The 15,932-nt window shown below is 46.3% G+C and overlaps 1 protein-coding gene across 6 annotated transcripts in view; it reads left to right on the plus strand.

Annotated features, from left to right (window-relative positions):
* The first annotated feature begins 1,906 nt into the window (after nt 1–1,906).
* LOC148000663 (uncharacterized) overlaps nt 1,907–15,932 on the plus strand; it is a 45,807-nt gene continuing 31,781 nt past the window's right edge. For 2 of the 6 annotated variants that reach the window (XR_015638592.1, XM_087586899.1), the window contains exon 1: nt 1,907–2,032. Coding sequence is in view for 2 of the 6 variants with exons in the window: in XM_087586897.1 (XP_087443023.1) it covers nt 12,354–12,433 (80 nt within the window). In the remaining 4 variants the exon portion in view is untranslated. Of the gene's footprint in view, nt 2,033–2,099; nt 2,283–12,258; nt 12,434–15,932 lie in introns of those variants that run through there. The other 4 variants (XR_015638593.1, XR_015638594.1, XM_087586897.1 and 1 more) reach the window with 2 other exon arrangements.

A 15,932-nucleotide genomic window follows, 5' to 3' on the forward strand; every position in this document is an offset into this window, starting at 1 on the left:
AGCGTCCTATGCTCTTGGAGTTCTTCCCCCATCCCAGCCCCCAAACCCCCCAATCCCATACAATGGGTTATTTCCATTTTCATTCACATGGCCACAACCTGGGTTTCCTCTGCTACCTGTACTCAGGCCCTCTCCTGGTCTTTGTAAACACATCTTGCTTCAGTGCCTTGAGTCATAAAGGTAGCCTAGGCTAGTGGCATTTAAAACTGGAAATTCAAATCACTGGACTACACTTAAAAACAAGGTTCACAGCTCCTAGCATCACCAAAATGTGCAGTGGGTATCTGGACAACCTAGCCTTCCTTGTATATCTGCCCCTTGTGACATTTCCACATGGTCTGCTTTGTTCACTCTTTGCTCACTGCTTTGTCTCCCTCTCTCTCTGTTGCTCTTTAAGACCTGTACTTTTTCCGCTTCAACTGTCCTTTTTATTTGGTCTTTTTCAAATCCTTTGAGTATTCTTTGACCCCCTTACTGGTCACCTGCTAAGGCTAGTTTATTTACAGTGAACATTATTATATCAACTGCCAGAGAGGGTCCCACACTCCCCAAGCCCTGGCCGGACCTTATTTTTTATTTATATCATATTTATATTACTTTAGGCTTTTAATCCACTCCACCTTCTCCAGAAGATCTTCCAGTATATGAGCAATTCCACAAAAACGTGTACCCACCTCCACTCATCACAGATGGTCCTGAACATAGAATAACAGGGCTATCACTTCTAACTTCTCTGACCACTGGGATCAAATTCCCAGTGGCTCATTGAGCATGTATCTTGTACAAGATTTAAGAGCTTCTGGATGCAGAAGCAGGGAGGGCTTGGCCCTTGGTATCAAGACACACTTTTTGGGAGTGTTAGGTACCAAGAATTGTGAAACGAGACCAGCAACTTAAAGGGGGTAAAAAAAAAAATAACCTCTCAACCTAACTTTTCACATATAATGAATGCATTGAGCAGAGCATTCACTGTTTTAAATCCCCAACCATATGGGTGAACTTGTTTGAGTTTGCAAATTCAAACAAAAGAAAAAAGCTTTAAATATATAGAATTCCCACCCTCCTGCCCCGGGGGTGGGGGAGGGCAGGCAAAAGGAGGGAGGTGACTCCAGTGGAGTGTTCCCAAGTCTAGAGGTTTGGTATTAGTAATGAGGCCTTGACTCTTGACCAAACGTCTTACTGTTGTGAGTTTTCTGTTGGTACCCAACCTCACTGTCACTGTGCAGCCAATGTTCCCTTGGATGCTGACTACTGCCATGGCAGGTGGGAAGAAGCTGTGGTTCATGCTTTGCTCAGAACTCAGGAGGGTGATCTCCTTTCCTTAAACTAAATGGTACAGAACCTTTATCCTACTAATCAAATTGACCAGTGTTACTCATCTGACAGGCTCTCTGGCTGCCAAGAGACCTGAGCTGCCTTGTGTACAGTAACTCCCACTTCTTGGAAGCTAGTGCTTCAACTGCGTTCCCTTTCCTCCTTTCTACTTCCGGACTTTGTTCCCGGTCCCGATTTTCTGTAACAAACTTTGGTTCCACTGTATCTTAAGACTATTCTTATAGATCATATTCAAGCACTGCTGAATCTCCATGTCAAGAACAAACTGTTGTGAACCAGCATTCCTTCCAAGGCTGCCCTCAATTGTGGCTGTGAGCCAGCTCTTTTCAGGCTTAGCAGCCTTAGCCCAGAGGCATACTGTAGACTCTCAAAGATGTCCTATGAGGCCCCTGTATGTATTGGATAGCTGTTGAGATCGAGTGCCCTAAGCCTCTGAAGAAGAGGGACTCCTGCTCCTAGCTAACCATCTTGCCTGACTCGGAAGGGGAGCAGCAACCCCAGACTCCCTTTGATAGTCTTCTTGTTCTCTGCTCTTTTCCACACTCAAGCGGCTTTGCTTATGAACCCAGGAGGTGGGGCCGCTGCCTTCTAAGCCAGGTTGCCCAGCAACGGAGGTGGGGCTAAGCCTACTAACTGCCAATGAATGATTAACAGTCATTTAAGAACTTTCAGTTGCTGATCACCCGCCTTTCCGGAGGTGAGTGGGCAGTGACTGTTTAACTGCAATCTTTAAATGAGGGGTGTGACTTGGTCAGCATCATTTAAAGTGGCACTAGATATCCTTTTCCTGAACTCAATTGCGGGTCTTCACTCTATTCTTTGCCAGACCCAGCTCCAGTACCGCTCTCATCTCTAAATTGGAAATGGTGGATTTGAGAAACTCTCAGAGCCCAGACTAGATGCACAAACATGACTTACTTCCAAGCACGGAGGGAGATCTAATAATGGTAGGGCATAGGGCACGTTTTCCAAAGTGACATCAGAGGACTGGAGCTAGACTCCTCCAAGAGACTTATGTGAAATGCGGATTCCCAGGCCCTGTTACATCCCAAGTTTGTGAAGGAAAGGTGCTGAGTCTAAGATGAGCTTTGAAACAGGTCTCTTATGGAGTGAAGATATAAAGAGAAACTCATTTATAGTTAATTTTTTGTTTTATGTATTCATTGAAGTATTGGGGACTACACTCTATTGAGCTACAAACCAAACCCTGATTTATTTTTAGAGTGTTTCTATGTTGTCCAAGCTGGCCTCCGATTTAGGATCCTCCTCCTGTCCTAGCGTGTTGAGTGCCAGTAAGGCATGTGCCTACCACGCCTGGCCTATGGTTAAATTTTAAACACCAATTTATCCAGGTATAATTTACACTAAAAAAAAAAAGTACCATTTTGAGGGGCTGAAGAGATGGCTCCAAGGTTAAAAGCACTGGCTATTCTTCCAGAGGACCCAGGTTTGTTTACCAGCGTCTACATGGTGACCTGTAACCACATATAATTTTAGTTCCAGGGATTTGGCTTCTGTAGACACAAGACTTGAAAGTGGGACCTAAACACACATCCATATGAAATGCCCATGCACATAATTAAAATTTCAATGTACCCTTTGAAAACTTTTGACACTCTTATAACCAGCATCATAATTGAGAATAATCCCTTTGCAGTAATGTCCTCTGCCGCCAGTAAGGGTACTGCCTTTCTTAGAGCTTAACAACAGAATTATACAGTGTTTTTATTGTTTTTACTTAACCTTATAAATACTGGGTTTCATTGGTCAGAACTTTTAAAAAAAATGTGTGTGCATCTTACATTCTCAATTAAATCTAACGTCGTGTATGGGCATTTTGCCAGCATATGTGTCTAAGTACTGTGCACAAGCCTGGTGCTCTCAGAGGCCAGGAGAGGGCATTAGGTCTCTTGGAGCTGCTGTTATTATAGGTGATGGTGAATAGTTCCAATAGATTTGGGTCCTCTGTAAGAACAGCCAGTGCTCCTAACTGCCGATCCACCCCTCTAGTTCAGAAGCCTGGCTTTGATATTATTCATGTTGTACCTGTTAATAGTCCACCCCTTTGTTTGATAAGTGACATTCTATTACTCCTACACATGGCAATTTATCTGTTCACTTATTGTGGCTTGGGTCACTTCTTCTGTGGGTGATTCTGAATACAGTCAGACACATTCTTAACTCGAGTGTTCTCAAGTTAGCACCATGCAAAGTAAACAGATTGAAGATCATTTCCCCTGATTTGGTTTTCTAGTACCAGTCACTGAAGTATTTTGGCTCTTTGGTATCAAGCAATCGTATATATTTGAGGGCTGTTTGGGGGCTGTGTATCCCACCAACTGCATGGCTGCCCTCTGCCAACTCCCCACTCCAGCTTTACAGAAAATCTGAAGATAAAGCTGTGTACAGCACAGCATGGGACCTCACATGTGCACTTGGAAAGTTGGGGCAGCAAAGTCTTAAGTTTGAAACCAGCTGGAAGTACATAGAGTCTATGCTTGCTTTGGTTACCCAGTGAGACCTTATATCAAAAAGAAAAAAAAATCAGGTAGTATATATCTTTCAAACGATATTCTAGGTTCTTTACACTTCCACTTGTTTTCGAGAGTCAGGTTGTTTTCTATATCAAAGAAAAAGAAGCCAGCAACCTACTGGTGTTTTGATATGTATTGCTTTGAATCTGTAGGTCAATTTGGAGGAAATCGACAACGAAATTTGATCCTTTGGTCTACAAATATAGACCTAAATGTATCTAACATTTAAAAAAAATCAGGTGTTTTAGGAGTCCAGAGTGCAGATCTGCCTATATTTTAAATCATCTGGAGGAATAGTTCCCGCTTGGCTGCTGCCGTGCCACTGGACACAATTGCTTATTAAATGTGAATAACCCGTGGAAGTGCAGTTGCCTTTTGTGTGTTGAACGTGTGTCCTATAACTTTGCTAGCTGTGGCTGCTCTGTGAGCGTTCCTTGGGGCAATGTGCACATCAGTGATGAGTACAGACAGCTGCTCTTCCCAATCTGGTACCCTTTCCTATTTCCACATTAAACTGTAGTGAGCAGGACCTTCAGTAGGATGCGGACGGAGCTGAGTACCTGCTCCCAGTCTCAAGGACGGCAACACTCATCAGTGTGTGTTGTTGGCTCGAGGGCTTTCCATAATGTCTCACAGCCACAGTGCAGTGGAATTAACCCAATACCTTTCAGGTTCAGTGTCCCAGTCCATGATCCCACACCAGAGTCAGTCAACTCGTTTCTTTGCACCCTTTCACTTTGACCTGGGTGGTGCATTCTTATGTTCTTTAACGTGGGCTTGTCTGGAATTTTCGTGATTAGGCTGAGATTGTGTAGTTGGGGCGAGAGCACCACGAAAAAGAAAAAGTCAGTCTGTGCCCCTCTCAGTGTATCCTGTCAATATGTCAATGATGTCACCATAGAACCCTTGTGTATCCTGTAAACTACACCCACTGATGGAATAAGTAAAAAAAAAAAAAAAAAAAAACAAAAAAACCCAAGAAAACAAAAAAACCTGCTGTACAACACCCCCCCCCAAAAAAAAAAACTGCAAGGAAAATGTAGGTCACAGTAAAAAAAAAAAAGGTCTTAGACCTCTGACCAGGTGCCCTGTGAGAGTGAAGATCCATATCATAACACCAGTTGATAATGGGAGTCATCACTACCACCCTCTGAGAGTCAGTCAGCAGGCTTCTGGGGTACACTTGGCAGAATGTGTAGCTGTGGTTCCCCTACCTTGGCGATCTTGGGGGGGGTAGCCTGCTCTAGGAGCCCTTTAGGTCCTTGAACCTGGCAGCTTAGGATCCCTCTGCACCCTCTGGCTGAGCTACTGAAACATCTTAATTCTTGGAGTGGAATTGAAGGTAAGGGGGATAGTGGGGTGGGAGTGGGGGGGCATCATCTCTGGAGAGAACCCTGGCAGGGAAGAAAGCTCATTGACGGCTCCAGAAGAGCATTCTGCCCTTTGGCTTACACGTAGTCTGCCTGAGTTTGGGGCCATCTCTGGGCACAGCTGCACTGGGCTCTGGAGCAGGACTGCATTGGGTGCTGCTCTCCTATTTGAAGGGGCTAACCATGTCCTCTGGAGCTGTCGTTGTTGACTGCATACATGTCCATCACCCCAGTGGGGAGCCATTGCCCACAGTGTCACCTCTGAGCCACACTTTTTTAAAAAAGATTTATTTATTATATATAAGTACACTGTAGCTGTCTTCAGACACACCAGAAGAGGGCATCAGATCTCATTACAGATGGTTGTGAGCCACCAGTTAGTGCTCCAGCCAGGAGCCACACTTCTTATTCTTGCCTTTCTTACTATCGTCTTAGGGCGGGGACGCTGGCATCGAAGTGTGTGTGTGGAGTCAGAAGACAACTTTGTGTAATTGGTCCTTTACCTTCACCCTGCGTAGTGCCCACCCAGCTCAGATCACCAGGCTTGTCTGCATCGTCATCCTCCCCACCAAGCACTCGAACTGCTGAGGCACCTCCTCCCTCCCCCACCCAGCTGTGTCACCCACCTGTGTCCCGTTTGTGTGCTTCCTCCTCAGCTGCTGGACTCTCCTTACAGCTTTGTTCCTTGGCCAGGTGTCTGGCATGTGCTGCCTTGCCCGCATGGTTTTGTCTGGGAAGGTAACGCTGTGGACTGCATCCTATGACCCTACTTGGGCTCTGTGGGAGCAACATGCGCACACATCTGCACCCACAGAACTTGTTAACTTGAAGAAAATGTATATAGTTCACTTACGAGTGCATTTCTCTCTGTGTGTGTGAGCGTGCATGCGTGTGCATGCGTGTGCACGCGTGTGCACGCAGGTGCCTACAGGTGCCTACAGAGGCCTGAAGAGGGCGCAGGGTACCCTGGAGCTAGAGTTATAGGTGATTGTGAGTGGTGTAACATGAAGCTCAGGCCAGAACGCAGGTCCTCTACTGAGCAACAAGTCTACTCCCCCTCCCCCCAAGTAACCTTTCCTTAAATGGTGCAGAATTTATCTTATCCAGCTGAACAAGGCCATTCCTCATCCTTAGAGCCAAAAGAACATAAACATTGACCTATTTTTAATACTGTGCCAGTTCAAGTAGAAATTATGTTGCACACATAATCTTTGATTTTGGTAACCAACACAAATTCCTAAAAAAAAAAAAGTTTCATCGAAGAAAAGAGAGAGAAGGCTTGGATTTAGCCACCTTCCACTCTTTGTGCTGAGTGAAACACACATTAAAATCAGCTAAGTAAACTCTCCAAAACACCTTCAAAAGTCAGGGATCCATTGCAAACTAACAAACTGGGACAACTTCAAGAATCCAGCGTAAGACTCGGGCCTTTATCAGCTCCTACCGGCTCCATTTTATTTTGTATTAGACATAATGACTATTTCATTCGCTTAAGAACCTAAGGTTTTAGATGGGCTCACAACCATGCAGGCCCTCTGAGGAATTTGTCAGTTATCTACTACAGGATGGCCCTGACGGGCAGGGAGAGGCAACTCGAGTAGATGGACAATTTTCAACTTCAAGCACAGGAGATGAGAAGAGATAGGCAGCAGCACGTGACCACAGTTTCCCAAGGCAGCAGATAAGATGTTCGACCTTGGTCATCAGCTGCCAGTGAATGCCCATGCCTGTTTTACTCTTAACACACCTGCCTGTAAACTGAAGCAGGGCCATCAAAATGGCTCTAGCAATTCTAACACATTCTTTAGATTTTTATACTAAGAGCCAGTAATAAGAATAGACATTCTGAAACCATTTATCCTGTGATATTTCAAAATGAAATGTTCTATTGAGTTATTTTTCTTAATAGAAATCGATGTAATTAATTGTAGGCCAATGTTTAGAACAAGGCTTAGTAGTTGGTTTTAACTGTGGACAGTGTAGAATCCATCTGGGAAGGGAGTCTCAAGGATAACTGCCTGGGTCAGTCAGGTTGGCCTATGGACAGCTGTCTGAGAGGTCTTTCTTCATTGGGGGTAACCGAGGTGGAAAGGCCCACCCTGAATGTGGGGTGCATATTTTCATCCATGGGACTCTGATGTGCATACATTACAGTGGTAGGAGCAACTACTTAAGAAGCACACGTGAGGTCATTTCTAGCTGCTCTTGACTGTGGGTGTGATGTAATTAGCTGCCTCAAACTCCAGCTTAAGGCAGCTACCCAGCAGCGATGGACCTGGAATTGCAAGCTAAAACAAACGCATTCTTCCCTTAAGTTGCCATTTGTTGGGAGATTTTTATCTCAGTAACAGAAATGACAGCAGGACACTTTTCTTTCAGTTTTCCAAAACCAGAAAACAAGAGCCAGCTGTACATTACACAGGCTCTTTACAAGAAGTCCGCCAAAACCAACAGCATAGAAACGAATGTCTCTAGTGTAGCTCCTTGTACCTGCTGTTATAGCTTGTTTGAATAGCAGCCTAGGTTCGGAACATAAGGTCTGAGACAGTCTACAAGTCAAAGAAGGCACCAGGAATTCATGTGCAAACAACTCGTGTCGCTGAACACCAGCAAGGCCCGGAGGGAGTGGAGTCTAAGGACGCTGAATTGGCAATGCTACTTCAGGTCTGAGTGGATGGCGCTGTGTCCTACAGGCTGGGCAGGTGGGTTTCGAGGCAGTCGGGACAGAAGCCAGCTATTGGTTGTGCCGTTGTTTCTTCATCTGTCCAGTTTGCTTTCTAGCATTTTCCTGCCAAGAATATTCTGTTGTCCATGAGCCGTATATGGGCCTGGACAGACGATGCAAGAGTGAGATGGAGAGAAAATGGCTGTGGTATGGGGAGGAGGGAAGGAAGAGGAGGGGAGAGAGGGCCGTGTAGCCAGCACTGTTCCGCTTCCTTCCCCCTCCGTGTAGGGGAAAGGGCATGCCTGAGGGAAAAAGCCTGCCTGGCACACTGGATGCCCCACTCCTGTCCTGTTGCGTATCTTTTCAGCGTTGTACTTTGTCTCATCAGGCAGGGCGGAGTCTTATAGTCCACAAGAGAGCGTGGGGTCCCAGAGCTGGATCTACAGCAAGCGCCCTTAACCTCCAAGCCATCTTTCCTGGCCCCTCCCCTGGATTATACTTTTATTGACAGATCTAAAAACTCCTCACTCTGCCTTCAATTATGTTTTCTGAGTTTTAAATTTATGACCTGCTTTAAGTTTGTGCGAATAGGCTGTCTATAGGCTATTTGGAGATGTTCTTTACTGAGGAAGTTCCCTTCAAGTACTTGAGAGTGTAAACTAGGGAGAATTTTGAATTTTGAAAAGTGCTTTTCTCACCGCAATGGACATAGTGACAGTGGCTTCTGTAGCTGGTCTCGAAACAGCAGATCATATGGACTGACCTTCACATAGGGGTCAGCTTTTGCTTTGGTAGAATCACTCCTACTTGATGATGCTGTGTACTTGTTTTAACATTGTTTTGTTATGGGTTTTTCTGTCCTATCCTATGCAATGACATGACCAAAAGGTAGAGGTCTGGGCTGCTTTGAAATCTATGTGCCCAGCCTGTGGGATATGGTGCCATCCATGCAGAACTCACAGCAGCACTGTGGGTCAAGCATCCTAGTCGATCTGAATCATATTCTCTCTCTCTCTCTCTCTCTCTCTCTCTCTCTCTCTCTCTCTCTCTCTCCCCTCTCTCTCTCCCCCCCCCTTCTTGCCCAGGCAGCCCAGGTTTTACTGTTTTCTGGAATAGAGTATTTGGGTTAAACTGCTATAAATTCTCCACGACACCCTTGGCAGAATTCAGTGGTGAAAACATCTGTGCATGGAGATTTATTTTAAAGTTAGGAGATTTTGGGTTTTTTTTGTTTTTGTTTTTGTTTTTTACTAGTTATAGGGCATTGAAATTATATGAGCTGAGTCTAGGTAACTTGTGTTTCACAAGGTTGTTAGTTAGACCTCCTCCACTGTGACGTGTGGGGACAGCTTTAGGGAGAATTTATTAGGATTCACGTTTCAGATATTTCTATTATTCGTAGTGGGCAGAGTGACTGTTGAGTCCCAGAGCCTAAGGACAGAAGTATGTCAGTACCTATTTCTACCAGATGGCGCCAGCCTATAGGCCTAGTGGACAGCTGTAGGCAGGCTGGCCAGTTTCTGCTGCAACCGATAGATTTGAATTCATGAGCTTTGCTTGGAAATGCACCAAGAAGGCAAGGGACTTACTTTATTGGGATATCCAGGGTGTCTGGGAAGGCACAAATCAGCAGGACTCAGGGCTGGGCTACCCTATCCTGGTCACCTTTCTAAAACTCTAGTACAGTCAGTACTGTATATGAGGATAGTTTAAAAACAAAAACCAAAAAAACTAACAGCCCAGCAACTGTGTCTTCTCACAGTCTGGGGAGGCAGGGAAAGCTCTTCAAACAGAACCCTAACTACAAAAGGATTCTGACTTTAAACATTTCAAATAGTTTCCATATCGTAGTATGAGTGCAACCCGGGATGGGATATGAGATGCCCAAGCTAACACAACTTCACCTTTTCAAAACTCAGGCTTTTAGGATGCAGCATGGGGACTGGGATGTGGTCAGTGCTAGAGCATGTGTTTAAGATATGCAAAGCCCTGGGTTCTAGACCCTAACTCCCCCCCTCCCCTCCATACAGAAAAATGGAAGACGTGCAATGTTTTAGGTAGCTAGTTGTCATAGTTAGCTTCATTTGGTAACTTGACACAAACCTTGAGCCACCTGGGAAGGGGAACTTCAGTTGAGAAATTGCCTCCATCATATCAGCTTATGAGCATGCCCGTGGTATGTTTTCTTTATTGCTAATTAATGTAGGTGGGCCCCGCCCACTGTGTGCAGTGCCACCCCTAGGCAAGAGAGCCTGGTCTGTATAAGAAACCAAACAAGGCAGCAAGGAGTGTTCCTCTATAATTCCAAGCACATGCCTTGGGTTCCTGCCTTGGCTCCCTCGATAAGTCAGATAACTTTTTCCATCTCCAGTTTTTGGTGATGCTGTTTATCACAGCAACAGAAGTCTACCTATAACACCAGTTAAGTCTTGTTTCTTCTTTTCTGTATTAGCAGGGTGCCTTGGAAGACAAGAGGCCTGAGCCTCCAGTTCTTCTCAGAGGCTTGTGGTGCTAGCGCCCTCTGCTGCCCATCCTTTGTTCTGCAGAAAAAGTCAAGGCCCAGTGTTGGCCAGCATTCTTGTCTTCCCCAGGGATTGTAGTTCCTGTCATCTGTAAATTCATTGCAGTGGCATCTAAGCTCCTGTCCGGCTTTATTGTATTGTCTTAAGAATGTTAGAAAGCAACAGCAACAAAAAGAACACTGGTAATCCAAGGGCATCCTATGGTTCGATCAGTGAAGTACCTTGGCGTGGCACCTTGCAGGGTCTAAAGACAAAGGGCCCCACAGACACGATGAACCTATCCTGTGGATCTGAGACTGAGGGGACACACTAATGATGAAGTTCATAAACGAGACCAAATAAGCCACAGCGTCAAACTATTGCTGCCCACAGACACGGGTTAGACAGCTACATAGGGAGACAGGGTGAGGAACTGTGGGTTAGAGGCAGGTGGTCATACTGTCTCTAGGCAAGAGTCACCTCTTCTGAGCCACTATCCCTCTAGCTGTCCACGTATTTCTGCTGCTGACCTGTGTGCCTGAACTGGTTTGTATAGAGCTGCTCAGAAGGGTGGGCTATGTTCTTGGTCCTCTCTTTGCTCCCCATAAGTTGGCCTACTCTCCTACTGGTCTCTGCATGAGACACACAGCTCCCACTGTCACTCTCATATTTCCAGGAGGTTCTGGTAGATGACAATGACTGAGGTGACTTGTGTCTGCTGGTGTCATGTGGAGCCTCCGGTGACTTCTGTAGGAGGATGAAGCAGCTAGACAGACTCCCAGCACTCACACACAGTCCTTGTCTGGATGACCTTGTTGTCCTTGCCCTGAGGTTTGTTCTTGGGTTATCACCTCAGGCATCTTCTCTGGTCCTCGGTACTTTATCAATGAGATCAACTTATATTACCTAAGTGATGGCACCTAGTGCTGGAGACAAGTCCAGTGGCTAAGAGCTCTTGCTGTACAACATGAGATCCATATTCATATTCTTGCCCCCAAGCCAAATGCCAAGCATGGCCATGCATGCTGTTAACCCCAAAGCTTCAGTGGGGGAGACCGCAGGCAGCCTATCTGAAAACCAGTGGGGAACTCCTGATTCCATGAGAGACCCTGTTTGAAGAGAAGGCAGGGACACTTAAGAGAACACTGCCATTCTCCTTTGACTTTTCTGTACACCAGTACACATATGCACACACCACACATACGTAGATACACATGGACACAAATGAACACAGACAAACATAGTCATAGGCACACAGACACACAAGCACACATACATACACAGATGCACACAAAGATGCACACAGTCACACACAGACACATGCACACACAAGCAAACACAGAGACACAGACACACATATGAAATGATTTAAGGTAACATCATCCTGTTCTGACTCTATTTTGTGTTTGGTTAGACACTTCTCAGCCCCTCCTCCTCCCTCCCAACAGTCATGTCTGTCTTGGCAACAGATTTGACGTTTCCATGGCCTTGACTATGGTCCACTGTATTAACAAAAATACTTGGCAAGTTATGTCTAAAAGAACTGCTCTGCTCTTCTAGGAGTGAAGGTTTCAATGTTACTCTGACCTCTGTCTAACTCTGATGTAGCTTTAAACATTCTGTATACTTGTGCTTGGGCACCAAGAGACATTTTGGAGGCTCAGGACTGCTTTTGGTCTGGCCATCAATGTAAAAGACTTAACATTTTTTTTTTTTTTGGTTCTTTTTTTTTTTTTTTTTTTTTTCCGGAGCTGGGGACCGAACCCAGGGCCTTGCGCTTCCTAGGCAAGTGCTCTACCACTGAGCTAAATCCCCAACCCCAAGACTTAACATTTTTAATTGGCCTAATTAGTGTGGTTATCAATAACTATCTTGTGTGGATCACTGAGAGGAAGGGCAGGGGAGGTTGTAGCGATGCACACCTTTGTCTGTTAGGGCAACTGCAGAGATGACTGAGAAAGATTCGCTTTCATGGAGGGATGCTCTGGGGTCCAGGACTGAACAGAAAGGGAAAGAGGAGAAGCCCAGGTAAGTGTGGCCATCCCCATATCTGTGCCTCCCAATCCCCTGAGGTGCACAGAGTTCCACTTGCATGCTTCCACTGCTGTGCAGCCAGGTGCCACCATGCCTTCCCAGGCCTGATGAGTTTAAATCCTGTCAAACCACGCACCCCACTGAGCCCCTCCTCCCTGAAGTTGCTTCTTGTCACATCTGCTGTCGCTGCTGCAGTGAAAGGGGGAGTCACACCAACCCCTGAGCTGCATCCAGTGAAGTGGCCTAGGAAGAATGAATGAGAGGTCTGCTAGGCACAGAAGGAAGGAGAGGCGGCCAAAGGGTCCGTGGGGGTGACAGGAAGAGGGCAGCTGTTCTCAACAGCCCTCACAAATGCCTTAGAATCACCCCCATTCTGCAGCAAATGAGCCTCTTCCTCGTTCCACAAGAACCCACCCGAGGTGGAGAGTCACCCCTTGGGTGGCAGGTGGCAGTGTCTTCCTGAAACAGGAATTGAAATTCAATTTTTTGGTTTTTGCTCACTTTTTGCCAGTGTGCCTCCTTTTTTAAATGTAGTTAAGTAGTGACTAGCACTTGAGAGGGTGAGGCAGGTGGATGTTAAGTTTGAGGTCGGCCTCTTGAGACTCCATTTCAAAGCAAGCAAGCAAGCAACAGGGAAAAAACCCATAACTATATGGTCGAATCAATGTTGAAATAAAAGCTCGAGATTGTCCACCCAGTGGAAAATCATTGGCAAGTGTCTTTCCAGGGTAGCAGTGCCCAGAGGTGTCTGTTCAATGGACCAGTCTCTGTGGCAGTCTGCTACCTGTCAACCTCATGTCCATTCTCCCTGCAACATCTGCTGTGGTGAGCTCCTGGGGCTGGAGGCCCCTCCTCCCTTGTCACCCCCAGCATCCTGGTGGCCTGCATCTTTGTCTGATTTTCACACCTGTGGCAGGCTTCTGACTGTAGCTGTACCCAGGCCAGGCTGGGTTTCCAGTACCCATGACTAGGTCTTGCAGGTGATGGGGCAGAGGGACAGAACCATCTGGAACCTTTGGTGAGTTCAAGGAGCAGATACAAGTTTGTGAATATTTTGTCTAAGAGAATGAACCATTAGTCCATTTAAAAATATGTACATTTTCTGTTAACACCTGGAAACTTTTTTTTGGTTGTTGTTTTGAGAGAGGGTCTCACTATGTAGTCAAGGCTGGCTTTGAATTTATAATCCTTCTGCTTTGGCCTCTAAGTACTAGGGTTATAGACAAGTTCTACCACATCCAGCAATATCTTTATAAAAAAAAGTTTAACTTGCTTTAGAATGTAACTCTGACTTTCTGAGACTATTTACATCCCTAAGTGATCACACCGATCTTAAAAACATATCCAGGAGCCCAGGAAGATGCTCTTTCTGGGGAGGTGTGAGGACACAAGCTCAATCTATGAGAACATACACTTTTAAAAAGGCAAAGCAAAGTAGTGTGCACCTGTCATCCTGCTGGGGGCAGAGACAGGAGGATCTCTGGTACTATCTGGCCAGACAGCTTATCCTGATCGGCCAGTGCCAAGTCAATGAAAGGATCTGTCTCAAAGTTATTAACAATTGATGGCTGCTGGAGAGGTAAAATCAGTTTTCTTTTCAGGAACACAGCCCCTGAGAGACCTCCCAAGCTCCAGTAGATGATCCCACACTCATGATCATACACATAGCACTAAATAGGCCTCAGTAGAGAGAGGGAGGGTAGGAAGGAGAAAAAAGAGATGTGTGTGTGGGAATCTAGACCAGAAGTTGGGAGGAAAAAGTTATGGTGGAGATAGGGAAGAAAGGGGATGGATCAGATCTAAATCCATTATTGAAGTGTTTAATTAAAAAAATGTATATGATAGTTGATGAATGGCATAAAAAGTTGTCCCCTCAGGATGCACACATGTGACAAGCACCTGTGGACACAGGAGTACACACACATATGTGCACAAGTGCTTGTGCACACAGGAGAGCACAAAGGATTCAAAGGAATATAAAATTTACAGCAACCTGCTGTTCGGCATTGGCTATCTAAAAATGTACAATGTTTCAACAGCTACACTTTAAATACTTTTCCTTGTGAGCTCCTTGATATTCTTGTATAGTTGTGTATTTTAGAAGGAAGTGTGCTTGTGTGCATGCGTCTGTGGGGGTGGGGCAGGGCAGCGGCAGGAGTTGATGTTTGGTGAGACAGTCTCTCACTGAACTGGAGCTCATTGATTTGGGTAGAGTGGATGTCCAGCAAGCTCCTGGAGCTCACCTGTTTCTGCCTTCTCAGCACTGGGACTAGCAGACTCTTATGTGGGTGCTGGACACCTGAACTCTGGTCTTCATGCACTTTACTGATTGAGCCAGCTCCCTGGTACTCAGCCTCAGCGTCTTACCGGATTCTCTTAGCATATATTAGCTGGCATATTAGATGCACGTGCATATTAAAACACTTTCCTAAGTTTTGAAGCCATAAATCTTGAAGGGTTAAGATGGTGTATCAGGGGACCAGCAAGGTAGCTTAGTGGGTAAACCCACACCTGTTGCCAAACTGGACCACATGAGTTCGATCCCTGGGATTCACATGGTGCAAAGAGAGGACTCCCACAGATTGTCCTCTGACCTCCACCTGTGCACCACTGCCTGTATGTATGCACACACACACACACACACACACACACACACAATTCAATTGACAAATCTTTTTAAAAGAATGTGTCTTGGTGGGGGAGGGCCCAGGAGCGGCAGGACCCCTGCGCCTGAGATACCGCCGGAACCTGAAGGGACAGACTGGATAAACAGTTCTCTGCACCCAAATCCCGTGGGAGGGAGAGCTAAACCTACAGAGAGGCAGACACGCCTGGGAAACCAAAAAAGACTGCACTCTGCACACATCTCTGACGCCAGAGAAAAACACCAAACGCCATCTGGAAACCTGGTGCATGGAGGCTCCCGGAAATGGCGGCGCAGATCTTCCTGGTTGCTGCCGCCGAGGAGAGCTCATAGGCAGCACCCCACGAGCAAACTTGAGCCTTGGAACCACAGGTAAGACCAACTTTTCTGCTGCAAGAGACCTGCCTGGTAAACTCAGGACACACAGAGGCAAAATTCCTCTAGGACCGGGCACTTCCTGTGTTTACCGGGAGTCCCAAACCCGCGGATCCCGGCCCGCAGCAGCTCTCTGCTCCCAAACCCCATGGGAGGGAGACCTCACCGCCTGGTCAGGTGGGCACTCCTGAGGCTGCAGAGCAGAAGAGACCACCAACACTGCCCACCCCTGCCCACATCCCTGGCCCAAGAGGAATCTGTATACGACCTCTGGGTTCCCGTGGGGGAGGGCCCAGGAGCGGCAGGACCCCTGCGCCTGAGATACCGCCGGAACCTGAAGGGACAGACTGGATAAACAGTTCTCTGCACCCAAATTCCGTGGGAGGGAGAGCTAAACCTACAGAGAGGCAGACACACCTGGGAAACCAGAAGAGACCACACTCTGCACACATCTCTGACGCCAGAGGAAAACAC

This window comes from Rattus norvegicus, chromosome 15, assembly GCF_021556685.1.
Source record: "Rattus norvegicus strain SHRSP/BbbUtx chromosome 15, alternate assembly SHRSP_T2T, whole genome shotgun sequence".
NCBI lineage: Eukaryota > Metazoa > Chordata > Mammalia > Rodentia > Muridae > Rattus > Rattus norvegicus.